The 18,773-nt window shown below is 34.1% G+C and overlaps 3 protein-coding genes across 5 annotated transcripts; 2 read left to right on the top strand and 1 right to left on the bottom strand.

The window, feature by feature from the left end:
- The first annotated feature begins 238 nt into the window (after positions 1–238).
- On the top strand, positions 239–12,066 carry LOC117206665. The gene is made up of 5 exons (XM_033446178.1): positions 239–1,396; positions 1,710–1,876; positions 6,180–6,316; positions 6,980–7,156; positions 10,299–12,066. Exons 1-5 carry the CDS (start codon positions 1,271–1,273, stop codon positions 10,469–10,471), a joined length of 780 nt encoding a protein of 259 aa, XP_033302069.1. The 5' UTR covers positions 239–1,270; the 3' UTR covers positions 10,472–12,066.
- Positions 12,067–12,512: 446 nt separating this feature from the next.
- On the top strand, positions 12,513–13,852 carry LOC117206560 (ATP synthase subunit O, mitochondrial). The gene is made up of 4 exons (XM_033446027.1): positions 12,513–12,668; positions 12,853–12,897; positions 13,092–13,202; positions 13,285–13,852. The coding sequence occupies exons 1-4, from the start codon at positions 12,540–12,542 to the stop codon at positions 13,729–13,731; spliced, it is 732 nt and encodes a 243-aa protein (XP_033301918.1). The 5' UTR covers positions 12,513–12,539; the 3' UTR covers positions 13,732–13,852.
- Positions 13,853–14,412: 560 nt separating this feature from the next.
- On the bottom strand, positions 14,413–17,947 carry LOC117206559 (WD repeat-containing protein CG11141). Of its 3 annotated transcripts, none has more exons than XM_033446024.1 (8): positions 17,675–17,947; positions 17,175–17,407; positions 16,815–17,102; positions 16,577–16,737; positions 16,053–16,492; positions 15,826–15,985; positions 14,918–15,738; positions 14,413–14,808 (listed from the first exon to the last, which is right to left on the bottom strand). In XM_033446024.1, the coding sequence occupies exons 2-8, from the start codon at positions 17,397–17,399 to the stop codon at positions 14,720–14,722; spliced, it is 2,184 nt and encodes a 727-aa protein (XP_033301915.1). In that variant the 5' UTR covers positions 17,400–17,407; positions 17,675–17,947; the 3' UTR covers positions 14,413–14,719. The 3 variants fall into 3 exon arrangements, with proteins under 3 accessions (XP_033301915.1, XP_033301914.1, XP_033301917.1); XM_033446023.1 differs by having other exon boundaries at positions 14,480–14,808; positions 14,882–15,738; positions 17,675–17,946; XM_033446026.1 differs by lacking the exon at positions 17,675–17,947 and having other exon boundaries at positions 14,480–14,808; positions 14,882–15,738; positions 17,180–17,309.
- Positions 17,948–18,773: the final 826 nt, after the last annotated feature.

The following is an 18,773-nucleotide window of genomic DNA, read 5'->3' as shown; positions in this document are numbered from 1 at the left end:
TGGAGGAATCTTTTACGCGTAGTAAAAATATTTTACGTTAAATAACTAAAAATTCCATACGACACACATACGTACGTACGTGTGTGCGTGGATGAATGTAACGAGAGACAGACAAACAGACAGACAGAAAAAGAGAAAAGATATGTAATAGGTATACTACAGTAGTAGACTGACAAGCCAAGTCAGACATGCGCTCTTAAAGAGGGAATCGCGGCAGTGAAAGAGCTCGAGAGCAAAACCCACGTTTCAGTTTGTCGCGTGTGCTGGCACGGCGCGCATATCGTTCCGCGAATCTCGGTAAACGATGTCGAGAAATATGTGGATCGTTTCGACGAAAAAAAACGCGTGCAACGCGATCGTTTCGACCGACAAGTACGTGTCTCATGCGTTTCGTTTCACGTGAATTTTCGCGGAGAGAAGACAAAGCTATCATCGAGGGGAAACAAAAATCGAACACGATACAATCGCGATATCGATACGAATTCGTGAAAATACAGAAGCACGATCACATCTATCAGGTTCATAATCTGAGAATAAGCTTCGTTCGATTAATTGACGTATTATGTCACATTCCCGTACAATCTGCCGTCGCAAGCACGAATGATTCGGAACTCTGTATCAATCGTCGACCGTTTGGTTGCGTCGTGAATCGTTTTAATCTATTGCCACCGGCTGCATCGGTATCATTCGTCATAATTCGTGTTACGGTGGAATGTGGCCAATCAGAAGCAGTATTTTCGATAATTTTCCTGGAAACAAGACAAAAGCCAACCGCAATTACCCCGAATATGAAGAGACATTGTGTTCGCAGCTCACAGTCAGCGGTTCGTGCGGTTGTATTTCGACTAATACAGATCGTGTGAATATCGTTCGCTCGATATTCCTAATTTAACGATAAGAATATCGTCGATCCATCTCCTATGAAAATCCTGATGAAAGAAGAAAATCTCGTTCGTCGTGGCGTTCAGTATAAAATGTTGTTCGCGTGTTTGATCGTTCTCCAATACTCTTTGTTCCAAACCAACGTCGGATTAAGTCATTCCTTCAAAGTCAAAGGAAAAACCGATGGAATCTCGTATCGATGTAAAGCTGATCCTTGTTACCCAGACGGATATTATAAAATATTTATATTATAAAACGCACGGTATTTACGGTGTTCCCTTAGTGTTTACGTAGAAAACAACTTGCAGCATTCGCAGATATCGTACGGCTATATTGTTAATTGCCTTGTGGCAATTAGCAATCAAACGGTACTCATTAGAGCGAAATAATGACGGATTCGCCAATACCGTCGGTCAGCAACATTCAGAGTCGCACTCATACCGCAAGCCAGTCTCAAGTTCAAACGCAAATTCAAGATGACAAGAACGAGAAAACGGAGAAGGCTGTTCTTTTGGTAATTTATTGCTATTTATTTTACTATTAAAACACCGAGTTTACCATATTATTTGGATTAAAGCCGACGATAATACGTTTCTTTCTCGTCGCGAAGTTGCACGTATTCTCGTTTTGCGTAGACCGTGATGAGAAAACGATCGTTCGAACGGACAGTAACACCGTGTTACTTGATGTATCGTGGAATAATCATCGGTCGTGTAACAAAATGCTCGGTTTACGATTCTAAGAAACTTAGGTACCGATACTTCGCGAATATCGCGACGAATGCCAGGGAAACGGAGTTAATTGCGAGTTTCGGTTTTATTTCGCAGCAAATTCAAGAGATCAACAACCAAGTGGCGCAATTCCGCGATCTGCTGATAAACATCGGCCAACCACGAGACTGTCCGGAACTTCGAGAGAAAATTCGGAGATTACGACGACATTGCGTAGAAGCGTGTAGAAACACGTCCCAGCTCATACTGCCACAAGTACGAAGGTATGGTAAACTTTTTCACAATCTTCTTTTTTTTTCTCTCTCGCTTGCTTCCCAGAACGGGTAGTAATAAAAGAAATATTTAATGGAAAAAGTAAAACGATTTACGTCCTTGACACGATATTTCGAATCGTACGAAATTCTCACGGAAGAATTACCGTGTCAACAAGCCGTTAAACTTGCTAATTAGCAGGTAGAGAAGGGAGGTCAGAAATTGGAAGATAAGTCGAGAGAAATAAAAAGAAAGGGGGAAACCGAGAACGATTGATTAACTAGTTTATGTCAATTACTCCGAAACGAGCGTTAAACGAAGACATCGCGCGGAGCGAACTCGAATTGCTTCCGGTTAATGAGATTCCAATTAACGGGATAAATAGATTGCTATAACAGAAGCGAACCAGCCACGATAGTCAATACGTATATGTACGTACAGTTGCTACCACGTTTGTGGTTTGGTACGTTGGTACTCACCGCTTCTGATGCAGCGATGCAATATGACCAAAGATTTTCCTCGGTGAGACTCGGAAATGTATCATTTCAAGGAAATCCAAAAAATCTGCCATTTATCGCACTTATCGTTGTGTTTTATTCGCCAAATTACATCTCTTAAGCACGACGCTAAACGGCTTTTTAAAGTCAAATTAGTCGCTCGCATTTTCGTCATTACCCTGATAATCTTATCGCGCTTCCGAATCATTCTTAACCCTCGGTTATCATTATGGATTCTGGTGACCCACAGTTACACTTTGTAAAGAAATATCTACAAGACGTCGCTTATAATGGCGCTATGTCTACAATCTGCTATCAATTTGAAGTATTTTGAGCTGCTAAGAATTCCGTAAGTTTGTGGCAACTCTCCAAAGTTAGTTACGTCTTAGCGTCGTGCTGACTCAAGCGTATTTTTTATTACAGTGGAACATATTTGATTTCTGTGCAAATCTCACGTACATTCGTCAATCATTATTATATATTTTTTTACACCTGAATCTACATATGTAACTGAAGTAAAAAATTTTCGCACGAGTGTGTGTGTGAATAAACTAATTTTTTCAAATAACTGCATCGCCTTTCTTGTTCAAAAATTGCTCGATATATATCCAATAAGTATGCATCCTCGATGTGTCAAGTAAATATATTTTTTGAAACGTGTATTAAAAAACTACTTTTTTCCCTTCGAGTATCTTAAAAGCATCATCTTAAATCTTCAGCCAGAAATGTCAAAACGTAAAAATATTGACATTTTTTTCATAAAAATATCTTTTTTTCTAAGCTTACAGCTAGAAAGATTTTTTTTTTTTAAGAATGATGTCACTTCGTTTATTAACCTCTTTCTGTCAAAGCATATTCTAGGATGTTCAAACTATATCCCCAAATTTTTTCGATTCAATATCACTGCTATTTTTTGGACAGCAGGTAGTTGAAAATCGAATAGGGTCTGGGTGACCTAGTGTGACAACCGGAATTCCTGAAACAAGTATAACCGAGGGTCATCGACTCTATACTAGTGAAAGCTATCCATTTGGTATTTTTATATCAAAATTCCTTTCGTTGCTGTAATCAAACCGCGCATCACAAGGAAATATCGCGTTCTACAATCAAATAAGGGAAAGGGTGAAATAATAGCGTCACGAAAGTTCCTATTACTTTGAACTGTGCTGCAAAGAATGTTATCGATTCCACGGGATTGGTTTTCCTAAGAAGAAGAGAGAGAAAAGAAGATATAAAGAACGATGACCAACGTCCAATCTCCAAACATTCTCAGACGTCACCTTTGAACAATTCTCTTCCGCGAGTTTGCCTGTTTTAATGAAAAGTTAAATGTTTCACAAATTTCTTCCTCTTCTGCATTCTCATTAATTCTCCTCTTATCTGATTTACAAGGAGACGAATGAAACAGCCGGAATTTCCGACTCGTCGAATAAATTTTGCAAAATTACAAACGTCCGAAAAGTCATCTATCTGGTAATTTCTTCGATAGAAGCACGATGCATTGCTCGACAATCCTTGTTGGTTTTAATAGAAACTGTTATTCCCGTTAAATTGTATTCGTAATCAATTTTCACCTGGCTTTAACAACTCCTTACCTGCAGTTAGATTATCGGATATTACATATTCGTTTATTATACGTTTCTCGTTACATAATTGCTTAATTATGGCGCGACACATCGTGTACACAATATTCGCCCTCCGTTTCCCCCATTTCCATTCGCGTAACACATTGCTGCGTAAACTCTGCTACATTTTAAACGTCAAACGCACACTAATCGCGATCAAGTGTTACTTAAATAATTATTCCGCGAAAATGAAACGCAATACAATTATCAGAAAGTTGCGTACGCTGAGAAAAGGGAGAAAAAGAAAAGGAATTAAAAATTATATCAAGCCTGGCTGAAAGCATGATTGATTCACAATGAAGCACTTAGCAACATACCGAACGTCTAATTTATCATGCAAACAACTTTTCCAATACTTCCGTGCCATGTAATAGGCCTATCTCGTACCTTATCTTACGAAATCACGCGACTTCTGTATCGATTACGCGAAACACGGAAACGTTCACCTTTTTTACCTTCTTTTTCATTCGTTTTTCTTTTTCCTCTTTCTGTTTTCTTTTTCTTTGCTCCTTCTTTCAATGAAATTTGGCACGTGTATTCATTTTCGTCAATGAACGATATTACATCGGAACGCTTATGCATAATTCCGTTTGATACCACTAATCGATGCAGATCACAGTGTACGCATAAATTGCGGGTTTCAACTTAAATCACGTATCATTCGTAGATTCCCCTTTCAGATCGCTGCGCTCGTTTCAAAATTTATTCCTACTAATTGCCTACGAGATAGCGATAAACGAGAGTGGCAACATAAGAGGATCGAGTTCATCATCTGGTAATCGCGCTCGCTGTTATAGCTCTTGATATCAAGCAAGTTTGTTGTTAAGCGTTACTTACAGACCGCCAGGGAATTAAGCGATAAATAGCAAGCGCATGCGAGGCACCGCTGACGTAAATCATAATATAAACGGTCATTGAAAAGAAAGAAACTGGATTATTAGATTTTTGCGATACTAAAATTACAGCCCTGGAAAAATTGTGGTTGAAAGTTAGCCGAGAACACGCAGAAACCATTTACAATTTCAAGAGTAAAACGTGAGACTAAAGCCTTAAAGGGTATTACTCCAACGATTTCCACGAAACTTCGTAAACATCGAAGCAAAACGATATATTATTTACATTTAGGTCTACTTGCTTTTAGAATTCCAGCTTGATGTACGTGAATTTTCACAGATTATTTATAAAAATAGTGGAAACGAAAGTTCATAAATATCTGAACACTTTAATTTTTAGTAAACGTACGTGAATTTTCTCAAATTTATGAAATTATCAGACGATACATTTAAATTGCTATACCAAACACCACGCTATTAAATATACTATCTATATCATACTGTTAAATACCATCGCTTGCATTAAAATCGGGAACTTGTAATTCGAAAATATAGAACGTAGCCATAAAAAACTTATTAAGCAATAAAATACTTGTACAAGATTTATCCATTAGCAATGAAAAATGATTTATTATCGCATATTTTCTTTTAGAAAATCGATATAAAGACTGAAATCACTGCAGTTCAATTTATCTGTAACTTTGCAATTAAAATACATGCTGTCAAGGAGAGAGATGTTGTCGAGGAGTTGTTGTTTAACTCCTTGCGCTCCATTGTGGCGATTGCACAATTTAAAAAGAAATTTACGGTCAGAGGATTGTTGAACGCGCCACGTCGGTGCACTTCGTTATAATTCTACGATCTCACATTACGTCTCGCCTGTTCGCAATGAAAAGAAGAAATTCCGTGGCTGGCCGCGAACCAACACGAAACAATCTCGTTACGTAATGAACCGCTTGGTTTCATGTCGCATTTACAGAAACGGTATTAAACATTCTACGTTTGCAGCAATAAAGGTGTTTTAACTAAGTTTTTAATATATCAAATTTATTTTGTTTCGCATGTAACAATCATAGCGTAAAGGTTTTACTCCACGTCCCACGTTTTATCGCATTCTATCGACTGACGTGTTTCGAGTCTTTGTAAATGTTAATAATCGTGTTTCTCGGGTAATTAGCTTGGTAGAACGTAGGATGAAAGGTCATGGAATTATTGGCTACGAAATAAGTCGCAGACGAACAAAGAGAAAAAGAAGAAGTAATAATTGGAGAGGGAAAAAGTGGTCAGATGACGAAATCCCTAACGAGGAAACTTGGGACGACAAAAAATAATAAGCCTACGAATGGGTTCTGCTTTCAGAACAACGGATATCGGGATCCCTGTTGACTGCCCAAATTTGATGCTGCTCTTTTATGTTGTACAATTATTCCTGCGCGAGCTCTGCAAAAGTAAGAACCTCATCCGCATCGTGCCGATGGATATGACGGAATATTACGGTAACTTTTCTAAGCATCCTATATTTTTCTACGAGTTAAACATTCTAACGAATAAAGAATCCTATCAGTTCGTAAATTTACTTGCGATAAACGCGTTACATACGTTTTATCTATCATCTAAAGGTATTCGCCGAAAGAAGATAATTTAATTCAGAATAAACGACTTAGAAAAGTATTATCTCTTTATCCTCGAGATTTTCTCCGTTTCTATTATCAGACACACAAAAAGAAAAGAATATTTTCAACTATATATAAATATTATACATAGGTACATATACGAAGACATTTAAGATGTGTATATATATAAAGTTTCTCCCCATTGTTAAAGGGTCCAACACTTATATGAACGCAGACTGCGGATTTTTATAGAAATTCATATTTCACAAGCGTGACTGCTGAAACAGAATCCAAGAAGATATTTATTTCACTTATTAACGTAGGTGAAACTACACCTATTTTTCTTCTCACCTATTGAAGTAGGTAGAATAATTTTATAACGAGTACCGTAATTTGGATAATTTCATATATTCTTATATATTCGCGTGTTCTATGCATCTTTACACCCTTAAATTGCAGTCTATTTGTACGTCGCGCGTTTTTCTTTTTTCTTCGCAAACAGCCATGGTAACGACCAACGCAGATCTATTTTTGCTCTCGTTACAGAAACTCGAGCCGGGCCATCCAACATCGGCAACGTGATCTCGCAGATAGTCCTCTGTAAGCAGATCACACCGGATTTCTACGAGGAAGAATTGTGCAGCATCCAAAAGGACTCCGAGGAAATTCGAGGCTTGATGAACGAACTGCAAGAATTTATGCCCCAGTCGGGTGGCGATATAGGTACCGTCGTATTCTCTGTTTACCATTCTCCCCTTTTCCTCCCTTGTCTCTCGTTTATAGAATTTTATTTCGCAACGCCCCCGTTTCTTTCCCTGCGTATATTTCCACTCGTTTTTCACGGGTTGCTCGAATTTTTCTCGAGTGTACGCTTCGAGGGGATAATATTACAAACGCTATTGGTTGACAAAGAGCGCACACGCGGTAAGAACGTTTCTCGGAAAGATAAAAGCCCTTGTCGCCCGGAGAGATATTTTCCAAGGGGCAGGTTAAACTGTTTTTCAAACAGCAGAGAATCGAACGGCATATTCACTCGATTCACTTCGAAACGTAAACGCGCCACGTCCGTTAATTCGATTACGCTGTTCTACGAACGCTTCGTCGTTCTATTTGCCACTCTAATATCTCTTCCTGCTTTGTTGACCTTACTTTCACTGTCCATCCTTCTTCCTATTCTACTGCTCTCTCGCGACTTCTCTCTATTCAACCGCCTCTAATCGGGTTACTCCAGAGGCCAAGGTCTGGATTTCAAAGGAGAACACAATCCCCCTTTTCTCTCTGTTCGTCTCTTTGGCTATGTCTTACCTCCTCGCTCCTGCCAATTCCCATTGATTCCACGGAACAAACGTATTAGCCCTAAACAGGCTGAAGCTCGGTATAGAATTATCAAGCTATAATACCGATTCACTTCTCAGTCACGATAGTACACGACGACCTTAATTATCTGCCGATATAATGAGCGAATTCGGATGCGCCCCTGTGTCTCACTAGGGGTAGGACCGAGAGAGATAGCACGAAAATTACCATGTACGATCTTCGATCCCCTAAGCGTCAATTCGAGACTTTGCCTGCTTATCAAGGGAATAACGATACGACTAGAGAGAGAGAGAGAGAGAGAGAGAAATTTGACATTGAACAAGAACCAGGTCAAGGTCGAATCAGAACATAAACTTCCCTTAACGCGCGTTACGAACAGGTTTAAGGAAGATCACGCGCGGTCACAGAAGTAGAATAAGAGAACAGCCGCGGTTGGTCGGAGATTCCGGGTGAAATTTCGTAAAAGGGCAGGTCGAGTGGTGTTGTGTGCACGCGGCGTGTCGAGAAAATTCGTCGGGGAAACGGCGCGAAACGATACGAGAGAGGAACGAGATGGGAGGAAGCGGAGCGCGAATAGAAAAGAACGCACGGTTTATTTCCGAGTGGAAATACTTGGGCGGAAGACTTTGCCGACGTGGAAACAAGACACATGCGCAGCTTTTACAAATTTCCAAAAGATGTTCGAGCCACGGGAACCCGGTCAATGTAATACGGTGGAAACGCGTAAACAAGAAATACAAAATACAGAAATACATAAAAGCTACGGAGAACGCGAGAGTATTATTCAACATTAAACAGAGCTTTCGGGTCAAGGATAGATGGAAACGTGGAAGTTCGTTCCTGCGTTCCCTCCGTTCTCCACGGAAACGAGAATTCGCTAGGCGCGGGAATAGGGTGGGAAAATCAAAGGTAGAGAGGGAAATATGCTCGACCGCGAACCGATAAAGCAATTTGAGTCACGATTTGCGAAACAATCTGGATAGACAAGATCGTGTAAACCTTTGTATGGTTTACCGGTATGGTTTACCTATGGTGACCCATAGTTAGACCAGGATTCTCCATTTCTGCTGATAAAATTAATATGTATCGTCTGTCGCATGCCATCAAGCGTGGAGTGCAATTTTCGGGGTCAAGGACGCGAGGAATTCACTTTCAACTACGATTTTCCGAGAAAAAAAAAAGGCCACCTGCGGTAACTGGAAATAAGTTTTGTTGCGTGTCGAATGGAAGAGAAAAAGAACGGGAAAAGAAAAATATGAGAATGAGTTACGAAGACTGTCCCTTGATAAAGTAAATTTAAGTTACAATTCGCGAAATAACAAAGCGAACAAAGGTTCGCGTGATATTTTTCACTCTTAAATTTCACGAAACATATTTTATCGCTGAGATTCTCGGAGTCGATGAAACCACTCGTGATTTTACGATAATGCAAAGTCGAACGCGAAGAGATCTCGGCGAGCAGGCATCGCAATTTATTGCGGCTATAGCAATGGTAGAGTTAAGTCGTCTTTTCATCGTAGTACGATACGAGCTCGTACGATTTTTCCGTATTGCCTGGCATCGTATGAAATAGCACCGCTTCCGATCGTTGTCGGACTAATGGCGATGATATGTCCCGCTTAAGAAGGCTTACATCACATTTCGCTATAATTTATTCGGCAATCTTTCTCCCTTTCGCGTTTTCATTTCTCACCACTCTAAAATACGTTCCCAGGGTATAATCGCTGAAGATGATATTCTTTCAGAGAAGAAAGCTCCTTTGAAAAGTACTGGATATTAAAAAATGGCATCGAGAGCCGTACATTATGAAAATCGATACAATCGGACAGTCTATCTGCTAAGTGATTCGAAACATTGTGGCTATTATCTTTAACTTAACTGGTTTGCTAGTTGAGTATTATTCATTTTTCTATGTACTTCACAAATGCTTAGTCATAGCGATGTTAAGTCAGTTCGCAGCTATTTTCTTTTTTTATAAAATAATGCCTTACATATATTGTTATACATAACTCACTATATTTTTAAGTCATGAAAATGTATCGTTGCAGAGAGGACTTGTGAAAATTGAAATATGTGACTAAATTCAAATTTTCAAAATCTTGACTTACCCCACTATGGTTTTCAGCTCGCCAGATAAGTGAGAATCGCGGACTTGGAAAAATTGCCCCAATTGTGAACCATCTGAATAAAAATTGCAGTGAAACCTATGCTATCCAGATATTTATATCTGCACATTTAATCCGAAAAGATTAGTATGTCAATAAGTTAAAGAAAGATATCAAATGAAAAGGAGTAGAGAGAAATGTTTTTTAGGTATCACGTAAGAAAATTCGTTATATACAGTGCTGTTTGCATTTTTAATTTAAAAAAAAATCTTATGAAGAATTTCTTCGATTAGGAGTATATTGACTCGATTTTCCAGCGAATAAAATCATCCCTTCCTTTCCTTCATTAAATAATTGTTCGTTCAAGAAATATTGACTCGACTATATATTTGGTTTATGAAATTTTCAAAGCTAAGAAAATTTCTTCTACGCTTTGTTTCCAGAAAAGTACTCGGCTTTACAGAGTGCCGGAAGTAGGGGTAACCGTCCCAACGGCAGACGGATGCATCGATGGAACCAAAGCCACGAAAGGCCTAGCAGGCCTACCAGACAATCGTCCTACTTTCGCGGAGCTTTGAATCTCTTTTGTTGCGCCGCAAGAGCCAACTATGTTTAATCGAACTAAACGTATTTGCCCACCTTTCTCTTAAAGAAATCGTTTCACAAAAGTTTTTAATAATTTATATGCCTAATTTCCTTTCGTTTTTAATTTTCTATCTGTAAATTTTAAGAATAAGTGATAAAAGGAGAACAAATTTTCGCTATATTTTTAAATCAAAAGGATATTCAACTCTAGTCGATTAGTCGATAAGAAACCTGATACTGAAGCTTTATTTAGTTCATAAGTACGGATCTCTAAATATAGAAACATATTCGGTATTTTTATAAAAAAGTTTCATTTACTGCGGAATCGTTTAAATATATTGAAAAATCTGACTTAAACTTACGGTGCAAGTGAGTTGTTGCATTGTTGATCGACCACTCGGTTCCATAAAATTATGAAGACAGATCGATTTCTTGATAAAATTTAATTAGACTTTCTCTCGTCCATCGATCAACACCAACGGCATAATAGCATCTAGCATTTAAAGGAAAAAAGAGTCAATGTAAAAACAATCATTATAGATGTGACATTGTCGTTTATTTGTGTATTTACTACTCGAAATCCGAACTGTGATGAACGAGCTCAAATTTATCGCTGATCGGATAGCATATAAGAAACTATGCATCACGTTGGAAAGTAGGAAAATAAATGCCAACTGAATTGGACGTTGATCATTCCAATAGTGGACCAATGTGAACCACGTATCGCCCATATGCACAATAAGAGTAACGCAATTAAAAAGAATTTATACTTTGAGAATTTAATCGTATTAGTCTCTGACAGTATTCCATCTTTATCTAATTATATTTCATAAAAATCATGATACGTTCGTATCTTTTCATTATTGTCATATATATAAGGTCGTTATTTATACATAAGTTAATAAAAATGAAACATTTCACGCTTTTAACTCGTGTCATTTTTTATAACAAATTGGCGATACGGTTCTATAAACGGTTCATTTTAATGTTAAATGTATTATTATATGAAATTGAAAAAAGATATATGTATATGTGAAATCTATATATACACACATACATCTATATGTATACACGTTACATTGAACCGTATAAAAGTATATATAATGTTGGTTTTACGGCCACGTATCAATAAACGATAATAATTATTAATTATTATCGTTTCATTGTTCACGGTATTAAACGTAATTGACTCCTTCCGCTAGTGACGCTTCGACATCTTTTGTATTACTATTTACGTTCGACTTCAATTATCGACACGGAGAATATTAGTGTATGACGCAAATTATCGTTTTTTTATTTAAAAACGAATCAATCTGGGTATTGAGTAGAGATCTAAATAAGAACATAAATATGTAAAAGAAAGTATAAAACGTTGTATGACATTGTATGTAAAGCATAAAAGTTAACGTTCATGTCATCGATATTATATTCATAAGGATCTCGTCACTTTGGTGAATTCTTAGATGTCTTTTTCATTTGACGGTGCAAAGAAACTTGAACGTTAAATCCTTCATCCAAATTCTCTATCGGCAAAAAATTTTATTGTACGTTACATCATATTTGAAGAATAATAAATAAATCACTATATATTAAAACTTTGTATTTGGTTCTGATATAGGAAAATTTTCATTGCCTTTCAATTGATACATATATAAGAAAATGAAAATATGAGAGAATAAGACAAATGCATGATATACCTTAAATGTAGTAGTTATATCTAATTACTAATATCATATCGAATTACTAAAATTAATAAATTTTAATCTGGCATCTCCCACTTACTTTTATCGAATTTTTGTTCAAACTGATCTGACATCTGTGTTTTCAAAATTACAATACACTACTGCCCTCCTACAAATATCGGAAGAAACTGTATAGCGCGCAATTACAAAATGGCGACCTATTTTCGAACGAGATGTAAGAACGTATGAACATAAATCTGTAATGAATGTAATTGAAGTCATGTAATAAATAAAAGTTCCGCTAATAATAAATAAAAGTGCAATTACAGTAAATAATCTTACGTTAATTATTGCTTAAATAAAACTTTGTAACTCTAAAACTACTTCTAGAGATGTCGCTATTAAGTCGAAAAGTGTATGCACTTACATATCTATGTGAAACAGTTCACATTATATAATGGTAGATCAGTAGAACCACATTTGTCGTTCTCGAATTTGGATACTTGCTGTTCGAAATATATGACAATGTCCTTCAGTAGGATAATTGTAAGTATTATTTTAATATATAATTTATTACACTCGTTAATATTCATAGAAAATGTATAAAAATTGAATTGTTGATAATGAAATGAAATATTCCGACAATTTAATTACGATACTGATTGAATAAAAACATTCTAAGACCAAAGAATATTACACAAAATTAACAAAAGACATTACTATTTTTTAGGTGCGGTCACTTTCTAGCAGTTCTGCTGCTCAACAAATGGTTAAGGTACTTTTCAAACATATATTAGATATAAAATTACATAACTTTAAAATATATATTTAATACTTCAGATAGTATTTCGTAATCGTATGTTTTAATAAGTCACAATTGTGCGAGTTACTTTTAAAAACTTTAGAATATTTTCTATTAATTTCATTTCCAGTAATGAAAATGTTACTTCACTGTCTTTTTGTTTTTAGCCTCCAATTCAAGTATATGGAATAGAAGGACGATATGCTACAGCACTTTATTCTGCAGCTTCAAAACAAAAAGTATTAAATAATATTGAAAAAGATCTGCTTAAATTTCAAGTATGTATGATAAATACTACATCTTATTCTTAATTTATAACTAAAAATAATTTCACTATTAATAAAAACATACATATGTTAGGATCTTCTGAAGAAAGATAAACAATTAGCAGAATTTGTGAAGAATCCATCGATAAAACGAAAAGATAAAGTAAAAGCACTTCAGACAATTGGTGGAAAAGTTAGTCTAAGTAATGAAACTGTAAATCTGTTGGGTTTACTGGCAGAAAATGGCAGACTTTCGGATGTAAATAATGTAATTAATACATTTAAATTATTTATGGCTGCCAATAGAGGTGAGGTCCCTTGTGAAGTTATAACTGCTAAACCACTTGATGCTGAGATGACATCTAAGCTTCAAACAGCTCTAAAGGGCTTCTTAAGTAAAGGTCAATCTATTTTGCTTACTTCGAAAGTCGATCCTTCTATTATTGGAGGTATGATTATAGCAATAGGTGATAAATATGTAGACATGAGCGTGGCCAGTAAAATAAAAAAATATTCTGACATTATTGCTAACACAGTGTGATCACTTTCTAACATTCAGTGAAATGAGCAAAGATAAAGTACTCATATAGAACAATTCATGAGTATTCTGTATGTCATTAAACAATAAAATATTCAGAATCTACTTATTGCTATTAAGAAAATCTGTTTTTTATTATATTAAACCATTTTATATATAAGTAACCTTTATTTTTTTTGTAAGTAAAATCAATCAAGATAAAAAAACAAGATCTTGTATAATAGTAAGATATAATCATATTTATTCTTATGCTAACAAAAATTTGAGTGCCATTTAAAAAGTATTTATATTTGAAAAATTAAGTACTTACAATGTTTTGAATTTGTATATGCATTTACAGAGAAGTTTACAAACGTTCAACTTTTAAACATTGCTACATTTTATAAATTAATATATATTGTAAGAACATTGTGTTTTAATATAATCATCATGCCTATTGCTAGTTTCAAATGGCAAAAAGTGGACTACTTTTCGTAAAAATTTAAAATGGAATGTTATAAATGACATTGATTATGCAAAAAAAATGTGCTTACATATCATTTTACAATATATCTAAAAATGTGTAACCGCACATTTATAGCACTATGTAACAATAAACCTTCAAAAAAATTGATTATCATAAATTTTCTTCCTACAAATTTACAATAGATTTTAAAAAATTCAGAGTTAAAAAATAAAACAATAGTTGATAAAATATTATGCATATTTACCTAAATACTCAGTAATCATTGGGCATTTTGTAATCTTTTTTTTTATGATAAAAATAACATAAATCGCACTAAAGTAAGACTAGAAAATACATTGTCTAATCAAAGTTTGAATGTAGTGTGAGAAAGTGTACACGCACATTTTTACCCTAATTGTGAGATAACTTCATTGGATGGATGTGCAGAAAAAATTGAAGGCACATCTGCATAAAGCTTGAAAAAGAAAACATTCATCAAAATTGAAGTAATTTCTATTTAAAGTAGTTTCATACTTTAATTATGCTCTATATTGCAACTGGAGGTATATCATTTTTTACTAAAACCCAATCTTCTTCCTCAATTGTAGTTGATATCATAAACTCATTCGGTACAACTGGAAATAAATGTTTTCCATTTATATTGCAAAAGTATAATCATATGTTGGGAACTAATTTTATTATACTTACTATGGAATTCAACTTCTAATTCATGTTTACCCATACCTGTTGAATGTGACATTTTCCTCCCATCAACATAACTACCTTTTTGTAAAGGTTCGTTTAATTTATCTTGTAAAAGCTTTTTTCTACATTCACCTAAATCTTCTAACTTTCTTAATTCCGTACGGTAACTGACATCTTCATCTCCAGATTCCGTTTCTGTATGGTCACTGTGATCATTATATTCATTTTGCTCAATTTTTTCCTCTGTGAAAGAATTATTGGAATGTACTGCACAACCTATATATGTAATTGTATCAATAGATTGGGACATATTTGAATTAGTAGTATTAATTTGACTGCTCGTCATATACTTTGACAAATCAAAATCCAAAACATCAGCCAAAAGTTTTTCTTTATTTTCTACATCACGTTGGATTGATTCAAGATTTCTTTCAGTTTTTGATATAAAATCATCATCGACACAGAGTGTTAATAAAGAAGAATGCATCGTCTTTGCATCATTGGCATTTATTTTGTCCTTATTGAAAGCAGATAAATCAAAATTAATGTCAGATAATGATGAACAATTTCCATTTCCATTTAATAGCCTATTATGTGATTTTTTAATTTTCCTTTCTGGAGTAAATACAACATCTTCAAATTCTTGTTGACTAATTTTTTCGAATATTTGCCTTCTATCATTATGTTTTTCATTTTGTTCACTACTTTTTCTTTTGGAAATATCATTATGTTCTGTTATTTTGCTACTGTCTGTTATTAATGAAGAATTTAAATTATCTGGCATCACTGGTACTTCTACAGCTTCTTCCGCACTTGTAATTGATGTTACATCAGTGCCAATAGTAACAATTGGTACAATTCTAAAAAGTGATATATACTTTTAAACAATTTATATATTATTTATTAATAAAAAATAAATACATTTCTTTTTCACTGGGATACTTTACCCTACAGATTGAATAATATTACTTGGATTGATTTTGTGAAAAGGAATAGCTGGCACTATCGTACTTTCCATTAATTTTGAAGTTAACTCTAATATACCATTGGTAACTGGTTTACTAATTTCAGCAAATGACAATAATGGATCTGATGCACTTTTTGCTTCTACAAATAAAATCGGTTGTTAAAATTCAAATAAGATATTAGAAAAGTATTCAATAAAAATATCTACCTGATGAGAACATGTTAGTTTCAGGATAATATGCAATACGTATTATGTTCCTTTCCCCTTCCAGCACAAATATTTCATCTTTAGTACAAGCAACATTAGTAACACGACGTAAATCTGTTACAATGGATGTTATAGCAATGGTCTGTGGATTTACTACATATATAATATCATCGCTGTATGTAATTAGTAAGTCGTCACAAAAAGGTAAAATGACACCAAATGTAGGTTCCCCGCGATTCTTTTTACAACTTTCTGGTGCTGGATTTAAAAGTTCCACTTCTGTATGCCCAGATCGAACAGCATCCTTAAAAATAAGTGTTTTTAACACAGTCCCTGTTTTATCAGCTTGCCATAAACGTAATCCAGGTCTACTAGCATATATTACTAAGTCTTGTACATAATTTTGTCTGCAACCAAATACAGCACCTAATCTTCCCAATCTAAAATATATGTTCATTGTTATGTTTTAATTTATAACATTACTGTTTATTAAAAATTGGATGTTAATTCAATTAACCACTAACGTTTTGCGTTCTTTTTGACCAACTTGTGTTACCTTTCCATTCTCATTTCTATTTACCAGTATCGTACGTAATGTTGTAGAAACTAACAATAAACCTTGTTGATAACTTAATTGCACTACTGTATACTTCTCATTTAACAATTCTGATGATTTTGACAAATGCTATAGGAACATGTATAAAAAAACATAAAAATTTTTGGATAATGGAATAACGCTGTTATTTAATTTGCGCTACGTACCATATAAAAATCAATTTCAGTAAGTACAACTAAACCATCTTGATCTCCACTAAATAATTTCATACCATTCTTAGACCACTCAACTGTAGTTACTGCGCTGTTATGTAAACCACTTATGCTATACCTTTCAACCTGTTTTTTCTGTTTTGGTTTTAAACTATCTGGTAATGAATCTGGTGGATTTTTAGGTATTTGAAATACAGTTACCACACCATGTTCATTACCAGCAGCAACCATATAGTCTACTGTTGATATCACTTGAATACATGTAATTTTTGAATTGACATTCTGAAAAAATAAATAGCACCTCATGTGTAAATATAAAATCATCATAAATTAAGTATATATTATGTATGATACCTCACATCGAAGCCTTTGCAAGTCTTGCTTTTCTCTGTCAAACCAATATACTAAACCATAGTTAGTTCCAATGGCTATAAATTCAGGCACTGCATCAATACAGGTAAAATTAATGTTGTGTGTAAAGAGCCCAGTTTGAATTTTTGCAGGTATTTGTTGAAGAAGCATAGCAAGAGGTGCCCATTCTCGTAAAGTACCACCATCTTCACACATAGGTGATGTCATTGTAAGTGCTATATCCATAAAATTATATTATAATTCATATCATTAACCATACATTTAATAAATGGATAGCGACATAAGTAATAACAAATTAATAAGAATGACGTAAATAATTCGTACATAAACTAAAATGCCCTTTTCTTGTATGACATTTAATATTATGTACATAAATTATCAATAATGAACTACACTACAGTATTGTTAGTCTAAAAGTAACACATATGAAATCAGTATTTTATTATGTCATAATAAATTTATTATGTGATATATAAAATTACCTTCTTATAGAATTAATTTGATTCGCAGAAAATATCAAAGTAATTAAATCACATTTCTTTTATCATACCGCACGAAATAATAATACTTTACCGAACATTTTTATGTTTCATTTAATATTTCATGGTTCGGCAAATTCTGTCAAGATTGCAGTGCACGCCTTCAAGTTAGTACCATAAACTACGTCATGTATAGAATAGAATACCATATATATGATTATGACAAAAATGAAGCTTGCATTTTCTAGATTTATCTTAACGATCCATATTATCAAATAGAAATATGTACATAAAATTGATTTAATATATTTATAGCATAAAAGCAAATATATATATCGTATATATATATAGGATATTGATATTTATATAGTACTATATATAATATGGTATTGATATATTCTAAAAATATTATCAAAGAATAATGTTTTTGAAATACAAATGTAATAATACATAGTTCACACACACATATATTTACCAAAACGTTCTTTTAAAAATTTTTTTAAATTTTAGCTCTATATATAATGATATTGAACAAAAATTGACATATTTATAAACATACATACTTATTAAGTAAATTTACTATAAAATCGCAGCACTCGGGATGTGTGCATTTTGTTATCATTATTAATGTCTATTTAGTATAAGGTGCGCTCACCACTTTATAGAACAGGAAAAAAAACACATAAATATTTCTCCGATTTTAATATGTATATTTAAAAAATAGTTTTTAGAAACAATAATTCAAAATTCAATTTTATTGACTATTACAAATGTGATATTGCTATAATATACTCTGTAACTAAAAAATAAATCTCCTACATAGAAAAGTGATAAATCCGGAACGTTTATTTTTTAATTAAGCATTTAAGGAACTAATATGTTGTATAAAGCCCCTATATGTATTTATTTACTATACCAATGTACAAAAAAAACGTTTTACGTTCCAACACCACATTTCAAGGTCGGCAGATTAAAAAGTTGATAACATAATTTACTTTCGCATGACTAATATCAAAGTTAAAAACATTGGATCTTTTTGTTTATATTTTTCTTGTAAATATATATAACATACACGAAAGAAGTTAATAAATTTTCCTATACT

This window comes from Bombus bifarius, unplaced genomic scaffold (genome assembly GCF_011952205.1).
Source record: "Bombus bifarius isolate JDL3187 unplaced genomic scaffold, Bbif_JDL3187 scf7180000008008, whole genome shotgun sequence".
NCBI lineage: Eukaryota > Metazoa > Arthropoda > Insecta > Hymenoptera > Apidae > Bombus > Bombus bifarius.
The sequence above is the reverse complement of the archived record's forward strand: the minus strand, read 5'-3'. Positions and strand labels throughout refer to the sequence as shown.

Coding starts and splice junctions, on each gene's coding strand:
- LOC117206665 (XM_033446178.1), top strand. CDS start 1,271: ATGACGGATTCGCCAATACCGTCGGTCAGCAACATTCAGAGTCGCACT. Junction 1,397..1,709: donor CGGAGAAGGCTGTTCTTTTG/GTAATTTATTGC, acceptor TTTATTTCGCAG/CAAATTCAAGAGATCAACAA. Junction 1,877..6,179: donor ATACTGCCACAAGTACGAAG/GTATGGTAAACT, acceptor TTCTGCTTTCAG/AACAACGGATATCGGGATCC.
- LOC117206559 (XM_033446023.1), bottom strand. CDS start 17,399: ATGACATCACCTATGTGTGAAGATGGTGGTACTTTACGAGAATGGGCA. Junction 16,493..16,576: donor GGTCAAAAAGAACGCAAAAC/GTTAGTGGTTAA, acceptor CATATATTTTAG/ATTGGGAAGATTAGGTGCTG. Junction 14,809..14,881: donor ATTAGAAGTTGAATTCCATA/GTAAGTATAATA, acceptor ATTTATTTCCAG/TTGTACCGAATGAGTTTATG.
- LOC117206560 (XM_033446027.1), top strand. CDS start 12,540: ATGCACTTACATATCTATGTGAAACAGTTCACATTATATAATGGTAGA. Junction 12,898..13,091: donor CTGCTCAACAAATGGTTAAG/GTACTTTTCAAA, acceptor TTTTGTTTTTAG/CCTCCAATTCAAGTATATGG. Junction 13,203..13,284: donor AAGATCTGCTTAAATTTCAA/GTATGTATGATA, acceptor TACATATGTTAG/GATCTTCTGAAGAAAGATAA.